The 9,573-nt window shown below is 37.4% G+C and overlaps 1 protein-coding gene across 1 annotated transcript in view; it reads right to left on the reverse strand.

Annotated features, from left to right (window-relative positions):
• The window catches only part of LOC106882737 (multidrug resistance-associated protein 1), a 47,043-nt gene that overhangs the window by 18,947 nt on the left and 18,523 nt on the right, over nucleotides 1-9,573 (reverse strand). The window contains exons 5-16 of the mRNA XM_052974980.1: nucleotides 9,229-9,378; nucleotides 8,564-8,625; nucleotides 8,251-8,388; nucleotides 7,264-7,527; nucleotides 6,010-6,187; nucleotides 4,758-5,078; nucleotides 4,208-4,345; nucleotides 3,232-3,378; nucleotides 2,567-2,651; nucleotides 2,099-2,165; nucleotides 1,311-1,437; nucleotides 7-21 (exon numbers count right to left, since the gene is read on the reverse strand). Coding sequence (XP_052830940.1) covers nucleotides 7-21; nucleotides 1,311-1,437; nucleotides 2,099-2,165; nucleotides 2,567-2,651; nucleotides 3,232-3,378; nucleotides 4,208-4,345; nucleotides 4,758-5,078; nucleotides 6,010-6,187; nucleotides 7,264-7,527; nucleotides 8,251-8,388; nucleotides 8,564-8,625; nucleotides 9,229-9,378 — 1,692 coding nt within the window. The remainder of the gene's footprint in view (nucleotides 1-6; nucleotides 22-1,310; nucleotides 1,438-2,098; nucleotides 2,166-2,566; nucleotides 2,652-3,231; nucleotides 3,379-4,207; nucleotides 4,346-4,757; nucleotides 5,079-6,009; nucleotides 6,188-7,263; nucleotides 7,528-8,250; nucleotides 8,389-8,563; nucleotides 8,626-9,228; nucleotides 9,379-9,573) is intronic.

A 9,573-nucleotide genomic window follows, 5' to 3' on the forward strand; every position in this document is an offset into this window, starting at 1 on the left:
GGGCACAAAGGCTATTGATCCCTATGAAAGCAAAGCAAAAAAAAATAAAAATAAAAAACAGTTCTATATTTAAGAGATTAGGAATTATGCCCATGGGCATATGGCATCACATCGATCACCCTTGATCATTTTTTTTTTTTTTTTTTTTTTTGAGAGACTGGTAGGGTGAGGAAATGTGAAAGTTGTCCTGAAACAGAAAACCTGGCATACGAATGACTGCAACAGAGTGGATTTCACTAAAGGCGCCCATGAAGGCTATGCTAGGATTTGAACTCACAACACAAAGCATCTATGCCATGCCCTAATAACTCTGCCAACTCGACATCCAGAATGAGTACCTTTAATTTCTTTCATTGGGCCCTTAAATTTTGGAAGGAGTCCTGACAAAGGGACTGTTTTGAGCAATTCAAACCGTTTAGCATTGTTCAACTGGGACTTATTTTATTGGCCCCAAAAGGATGAAAGACAAAGTTAACCTCGATAGTATTTGAACTCCAAACATAAACACAAGTGAAATGCTGCAAAGCATTTTGCCCACCAAGCTAATGATTCTTCGAGCTCACCGCCTTGTAAACCTTAAAATTTTGGTACATGGCCCAACATCTTCAGCAGACAGGGTAAGTAAATTACATCAACCACCTACCCAATGTTCAACTTGTACTTATTTTATCGACCCCGAAAGGATGAAAGGCGAAGTCAACCTCGGCAAAATTTGAACTCAGAACATAAAGACAGACAAAATACGACTAAGCATTTTGTCTGGCAAGCGAACAATTCTGCCAGCTCGCCAACTTAATAATAAACCTTTTTGCTGAAAGCACAAGGGCTGAAATTTTGTGGGGAGAGGGACAAGTCGATTACATTTACCCCATTGTTTCACTGGTACTTAATTTATCGATCCTGAAAGGACGAATGGCAAAAGTCACCCTCAGCAGAATTTGAACCTAGAACATAGCAATGGGTGAAATAATGCTAAGCATTTTACTTGGCGTGCTAACAATTTTGCCAACTTAGCAATAATAATAATAATTATTATTTCTACTCTAAGCACAAGGCCCTGAAAATTTTGGGGGAGGAGTGGCTAGTCAATTACATCAACCCCAGTGTGTAACTGGTACTTATTTCATTGACACCCCAAAAGGATGAAAGCAAAAGTCAATCTCAACAGAATTTGAACTCAGAACGTAGCAACAGACGAAATACCACTAAGCATTTCACCTTGAGTGCTAACGATTCTGCCAGCTCACCCCCTTAATAATAATAATAATAATGACAATGATGAAAGAAAATATCTAAAATAACATCCTCACATTCACATGGACGGTTCCTTTCTTCTTGTTTAATTCTCCAATAATGGTGGATATCAAAGAGCTCTTACCACAGCCAACAGGACCAACGATGGCAGTGAGGCTACCCTTGGGTATGTTTAAGGTTATACTGAAAGAGAAATAGATGAAACGAAATAGAAAATGAGTAGGAGGAGGTGGTCTGTATGGATAAAGTAGAAGAGTGGGAGGGGAAAGATGTGAGTGAGTGTGTGTGTGTGTGTAATACAAAGAAATAGGGATTTTTAAATCTGGGCAGACACTTTACAAATAGTCTGATAAAATCCAGACATGGCTAACCACATCGAATGATAGGAAACATTAAGAATCATTGAGAGTAAGCAATTAAAACAATTAAATTGTACTCCCTTTGATTGCAGTTCTTTATTTAAGAGATGAGGAATTATTTACATTTGACGGATATTTGTCCTCATCTTGTTTGTTGTTAACACGTTTCGGCTGATATACCCTGATATTCGGGCTTCTTTCAGTTTCTTTCAACCAAATCCACTCACATGGCTTTGGTCGACCCGAGGCTATAGTAGAAGACACTTGCCATGCAGTGGAACTGAACCCGGAACCATGTGGTTGGTAAGCAAGCTACTTACCACACAGCCACTCCTGCGCCTATATATATATATATACACACACACACACACACACGTGTGTGTGTGTGTATGTTTACATGCCTGCATGCATGAATGGGCACAAACATAAAGCAACATATACAAGCTGTGAAATGGGGGGGAAAAATAACAAAAAATGTTACTCACTCTTCTAAGACATTGTTACTGTTTTTTTCCCAAGAGAAGGTTCCTTCTTGTATAGAAATGGCAGAATCTGAAGAGAGAACAAACATAAATTATATATCTTATTATACATACAGTATTTAAATATGAGCTACTAACAGTTTCATGCCACGGTAACACAATGATTCTGCAGAATTATATAAAATGTAGAGGTGATCCAAAGTGGGAATTCTAACAGTTATAGCATTCCATTACTTTGTCCCTCTTGCAGAAAGAGAGGGAGAGCACAAGGGTAGAACAGGGTGATGGAGGCTGTAATTGTGGAGAGGATGACAAAGGGGATGAATAGCAGTAGTTGTGATGATGATGATGATAGGGGTGGTTTTTAATTGTGATGGTACTAATGATCGTGATGGTGGTGGAGGTGGTCGGCACTATTATAATAGTGATGAGTATGATCATGATGATGATGATGGTGGTATTTCTACAAACCTATTTTGGAGTCATAGATGACATTGTTAGGATCAAGATCTTCGGCATTTAAGAAGCCATTGATACGTTTCACAGACACCCAGCACTGAAACGATGAAGAATATAAATGTATATATGTTATACAACAAAACAGGAAAATAGAAATGCTTTTGGTATGATTTTTTTTCTCCATTACACATGCTTCATTTGCTAATAGGAGTAACTAGGATTTACATGTCAGGAATTTCCTATTAGAAATTCTTCAGACAGAGAAAAAAATATTTTTCTTGCATGTGTGTGTATGTATATATATGTATGTATGTATGTATGGATGGATATATATTCTATATTCTATATGACTGACCAACTGACCCTTCAAATGATTCTTCCACTAGAACTGTGGCTCTCAACCATTTTTACTTAAACTCCTATTTTATTCAAGTGGACCCTCACAGTCATTTGATGTTTTAAAAAAATTCCTTTTTTTTTATATAAAAAAAATTGTTAAAATATTTCACACCTTTTATAAGCAAAACCAATTTACTGTACATAAATTTTAACAATAAAATCTTGTGTGGAGTCCGCCAAGGGTCATATGGACCTTGATTTAGAACCACTACTCAAGAAGCAAAAACAATTTTAATAAATCAATAATTAATTAGAAAATTAGTATTTGTAAATCTCACCTGTGTCAGGTATACAACAATCAAAGGAAGAAGGTTGATAGGAGATCGAATTATATTGAACAGTGTTAATGCTACAAAGGCCTTCTGTGCATCAAGGATTTGGTCCCGATCCGTCAATATGTATGTAACAAAAGTGGCAATTGTTACCTGAAATTACAATATTTACACAATTGTGCATTATAGCATTTTAAATAAATAAATAAGTAAATAACTTAGAACCATTTACCCAAATACAATCATCTGTGTATTCATATAGAGGCTGCCCAATAATTCTTATTCCAGAGGTTGCCCAATAATTCTAATACCAGAGGTTGCCTGTTAATTCTAAACTGCAAAACCCTCAATGTACACTCTAAACTGCAAAACCCATAGCACACATTCCTGTGCATTTCCAAGGTCTACAAAGCAAGTGTACACCACTTGGAAATATTCTCACAATTTCTTGAAGACTTTCCATGAAGTAAAATCTTGCAGATTGTGGTACATCAAGGATGGGAGCCACAATGTTTCTCAGATTGGGCTCAACATTTTCCCCACATCTCTTTTCCAGACAACTACCCCCGCGATCCTTCCTGGGAGAATGGACAAAGATGGTTGGATGGATTCAGTTGAACAACTGTTAGAAGAATTTCTTATGAGGTGAGGATGTCATTAATTTTAACGAGTTATTTATTAGTAGTGGTAAACGGGGGAGTTAATTTGATGAGATCGGTAAACTATCAGAATATTAGTTGTATTTTTTCATCTCTGATATGGGTAGCTTCAAGGAAGGTTCTGTCTGCATTGTTATTGCTTCTTATAACACACTTATTTCCAAACTGCTGAAAGTTTCACAAAAAAAAAAATTTTGTTTTTCCAAACAATACTTGTGTGTTCTTGTCACACAGTTTGAGAACCATATTCAGAGATACTGGTGTTTATTGCAAAATATAATTTAGCTTTTGTTGTGTAGTTCCTAATACACTCTTTGACTTACCAAGTAAGGAATGGTTGTCCAAGTAAACATTGAAAATGCTTGTAAGTAAGAACTTGACCGCAAAATATTCATTTCTTGGTTACGGATATCATTAATCTTTTCCTTAAACGATGGTTCCCAGGCATACAACTTAAGGACCTGAAAATAAACAGCAAAATTATAAATCAAAATGCATTTCACTTTTAGTTTAACACCGTACATCATCACTCATCTTTATTGCAGTCTCTCTCTCACACACATTGCTCTCCCCCCTATATTTCTTTGCTGACATCATGCCCTGTCACCTTTTATTGCTCCCACTTCTATCTCCTCCCTCTCCTACAGCTATCAATCCATACATGCCAAGTAATGGGTTCAATGGTTCAACAGAATTTAACAGGCCACAGGGCTGCACCAAATGACAGAACCAGCTTTGGCATGATTTCCACAACTAGATGCCCTTCCTAACACCAACCATTTTACTGGGTGCTTTTGGTTATGCCACTGGCACTAGCAACGTTGCCAAATAACTTTCGAGACAAGAAAGAACAGGAAAAGAGAAAATTCTTACCTTGATGCCATTAAGTATCTCGTTAACTAATTTAATTCTTTTATCTTTTATTATCATCTGCTGATTCCTGAGTTTTGTAAGTTTGGCTCCAACAATGGCATTTATTGGTATCGTCAGTATAATAATGATGACGCCAGCAAATATCGAAGAATTCAGAGTATTGTAGAGCAAAATGAGAGCAATGACTATCTGTAATGGTGCTGACCAAATAATCCAAAGGTAAGGCGTGGCATTGTTCAAGGTCATACTGTCTACTGCCATAAAGTTGACTATTTCACCTGTTGTGTAGTTCTTCTTCTCTTCAGGTTTAATTGTCAAAGACTAGAAAGAAAGAAAGAAAGAATTAAGACAAAATGGTAATCGGCAAAGAATTAGGACATGGTAGTTATTGATGAAGAATTAGGGCATCGGGATAATTAGAGAAAACCTGGAACATAATGGTAATTAGGGAAGAACTGGAATGTAGTGGTGGTTAACAGTAACAATGCATGGCTCAGTGGTTAAGGTGTTGCACTCATGTTCACAAGATCATGGTTTCAATTCCTCAACCAGACAGTACTTTGTGTCTTTGAACAAAGCACTTTATTTCACATTGCCCCAGTTCACTCAGCTGTAAATGAGTAACCCTGTGGTGGACTGGCATCCCATCCAGGGGGATTATTGTGATCTGTTTCTTATATGCTATGGAAACTGGGCAACTGGCCCCGTGAGTCCTAGGACTTGAGACAGTAAAGTCCGGGGGTTGATGGTGCTGATGATGTAATTAACAGGATCTAATTGGTTGGAATGTGGAGGCACATGGCCTAGTGGTTAGAGCAGCAAACTCGTTGTCGATGGATCATGGGTTCGAATCTCAGACTGGGCGATGTGTGTGTTTATGATCAAAACCCCTAAGCTCTACACAGCTCCAGCAGAAGGTAATGGCGAACTTCTTTCTGATTCTTTTGCCACTTTCTCTCTCTTTCCTCCTGTATCTAGCAGCTCACCTGTGACGAACCAGTGTCCCGTCCAGGTGGGGGAACCTATATGCCAATGAAACTGGGAAACCGGCCCTTATGAGCCAGACATGCTGGTGCATTTATGTCCCTGTAACTTAGCGGTTCAGCGAAAGAGACCAATAGAATAAGTACTAGGCTTAAAAAGAATAAGTCCTAGGGGTCGATTTCTTCGACTAAAGGCGGTGCTCCAGCATGGCCACATTCAAATGACTGAAACAAGTAAAAGAGTAAAAGAATGTCCATTCTAGTTTTACCTTTTCATAGATGGCAGCTATGATGGACTTTTGAACTCTGATGCCAGTCCGCATTCCGATGTGATAGTTTTGATGGGAGAAAATCGTCACAACCATGGAAACAAACAACATCCCAACAGCCAATGTGTAGCCTTTCCATGCAAACACGTTGCCCGTTTCAATGAATTCTATGAGGTATCTAAAAGAAGAGAAAGAGGAAGAAACAGTATGACAAAGAAGTGGGGTAGTCTTTTACAGGTTTTGGTCATCTTCACTTAACGCCTATTTTCCATGCTGGCATGAGTCGGACAGTTTGACTAAATACTGGTAAACCAAGGAGTTGCACCGGGTTCCAATCTGATTTGCCATGGTTTCAATGGCTGGATGCCCCCTAATGCCAACCACTCCAAGAGTGCCACCAGCATGGGTGCCAGTCAGACAGCAATGACATCAGCCATGACTAGGATTTCATTTGGACTCACAGGTCTTCTCAAGCACAGCATATCGCCAAAAGACTTGCTCACTTGTCATTGCCTCTGTGAGGCCCAACATTTGGAGATTATATATATATTTAAAGATCATATATATATTTACTGCCAACTGAAACTGTGCTTGCATGGTGGATTTGAAAAATTATAATATATAAGAATGAGACACGTGCTATTTTGTCTCTAATTTATATGTTAATGTCCTCTGATGAGAACTTCGCCTTGCAAATTATTTTATTTGCTAATTAAAGTTCGAAACCTGAGGTCTGGCTGTAAAACATGGTAAATGTTTTTATTTTTCATTCCCTTCAAAATTGCTCTTAACTGTGGTTTGGACTTTTTGACTGCTCCTTCTAGCATGTAAGGCAACCTGTTAAGGCTCACCTCTTTTGTGGTTAAATGTTCACTAATTTTATATATATATATATATATATATATATGCAATTGCAGCAGAGAAAGTGTTTATAAGCCATTTACAAACACAAAAACCATTCGATTCGCTTCAACATTTAAATCGAACGGTTTTTGTGTGTTTTTAAATGGCTTATAAAACACCTTCCATGCTGTAATTGTTTTTGTTTCAGCACATGATCTCAGATCAGGTCACTTGCTATGCAAGTACATCTCCATAATATACATATATATATATATATATATATATATATATATGTATATATATATATATATAGTCTGATGAAGAGGTCCTGTACTCACTACCTTTGCAGTCCCTCCCAAAATTGGTAATAATAATTGTTAAAATGTGAATAAAGGGAATAGTTATACTCACCTTAACATAATTGGATTAACAAACTGAAGTAAGTCGTAACAGACTTTACAGCAATGTGATTTAAACAACGTCCAGCCAAATGACTTTAAAAGAGCACGCAGTAACGAAGGCTTTACCAGATTGTCCTTCTTTTTCTTATCCTCAGATTCTGATGTTTTGTTTCCCAACAGAGCTGATGTTTCATTGACTTCTTCGTCAAAGCTGGTCATCTTTGGGTTGGAATACACCTCCCTTTGCACTTCTTCCTTTACCTTGCGTTTAGCACTGGAATCACATGACGGAACAGAAGAATATGAAACAACAAAGAAGAATATTCTTTTCTACTACAAGTACAAAGCCTGAAATGTGGGGGAAGGGGGCCAGTCAATTAACATGACCTCAGTATGCAACTGGTACTTAATTTATCAGCCCTGAAAGGATGAAAGGCAAAGTCGACCTCGGCAGAATTTGAACTCAGAACTCAGAACGTAATTCAGAAGCAAGCTCTCGAACAGTTGTCTGTGGATTGGCTTTGACTAAGGCTCTTAGTTGATCGTTGACAACATCCGATGGCCGCCCATTATGCTTATCATCTTCAAGACTCTCGTCACTGCTACGAAATTTCTTGAACCACCATTGTGCTGTACGTTCATTAGTGGTTCCTGGGCCAAATGCATCGTTAATATCGTAAGCTGTTACAGCAGCTTTTCGGCCTAGCTTGAACTGGAAGAAGAAAATTATGTGAATTTGCTTTTTGTCCATGTTGTATACAACGTTTCAGAAAAAATGGCCTAATTATTCACAAAGAAAAAGAGTAACACGATTAGATAGAGCAAAAAACGGGCTTTAAAATGATATATAAAATCAAAGTAATTTAAAGAAAATTAATTTGAAAATACATCATTTAAAACCAAAATTTTAAATTCCACAAGAATTTTCTTGACAACTCAATACTTAAACTAACAGATAACTATTTGTGTGTGTGAGGTGGCCATCTTGAATACTTACTTCAGTTTATCACATCTCTGTTTCTCCTTCAACCAATTCTTTCTAAATTTTGGCAAAACCACGTCGGCTTGGTCACTGGGATTCAGTTCAAACATTTCTTCTTCCTGGAGAGGTTTGTCATGTGCACTTTTGATGAGTCTGTGAGGCGAGATGGAAGAAGACAGAAACAAATTGATATTCCGTAGTAGGAAGTTTTACAGAACAGAAAGACATCTCTCTCTCTCTCTCTCTCTCTCTCTCCCTCTCCCTCTCCCTCTCTCTCTCTCTCCATCCATTGGCATCAGAAAGGGTTTTGGCACCATAGAATACTTACTTGTTGAGCCAAGAGAATGTAAGACGTGATATGAAAGCAGCATAATATTCAGGGTTGTGAGTCTGGAATAGAAAAATTAATTAATTAATCAATTAATAAGAGAAGACATCCAGGTCGTAAACTGACAGAAATCATTATGAAATGCAATATATTAACGATGCTGGCTTCGATAATGAGGATTCATTTGTTTAATGAGCTGAATTATCTGCCCCTTGGAGATGCAAAGCAGCTCTTTCAACTCTAGAGCACCTGGTATCATTGTAATAACTATCAGGGATATTTCTATGATATACCATTTATGGTATATCATATATATGTTTGTGTGTCTGTGTTTGTCCACCCACCATCGCTTGACAACCGATGTTGGTGTGTTTATATCCCCATAACTTAACAGTTTGGCAAAAGAGACCGAGAGGGCAAGTACCAAGGCTTACAAAGAATAAGTCATGGGGTCAATTTGTTTGACTAAAGGCAGTGCTCCAGCATGGGCGCAGTCAAATGACAAAAGAATAAAAGAACTCACACACACAGACAAAAATATATATATATATATACATATAGATAGATAGATAGATGCGCTCACACACACATATGCATACATACATACATACACACACACACATATATATACGTACATACACAGTGAGATAGGAGGTAGTACTTACGATGTTTTCCACTTTTCTGTGATTCCTGATCAAATGGGTTTCAGCAATGCTGTAGAGGATAAACTGGACAATGATGATGGCATACATTATATAGAACAGGACAAAGTCTATTTTGTTTCCGTTCTTGTGTTCCTCATTTTCCTCGTATTCCTGGAAATATTAGGCAGACATAACATAAGAATATATATATGTATATATATAAATTTAAATGATAAGGGTAAAAAATTGATATTAATTAGATTAATATCAATTTAAACAAGTGGCCTTGCATATTGAAAAACATCTGAAGATTCAGAAAAGTCCACCTAATGGTCATTCCTCTTGTATGTGTGTATATATATATAT

Source organism: Octopus bimaculoides, chromosome 20, assembly GCF_001194135.2.
Source record: "Octopus bimaculoides isolate UCB-OBI-ISO-001 chromosome 20, ASM119413v2, whole genome shotgun sequence".
NCBI classification, from domain to species: Eukaryota; Metazoa; Mollusca; class Cephalopoda; order Octopoda; family Octopodidae; genus Octopus; species Octopus bimaculoides.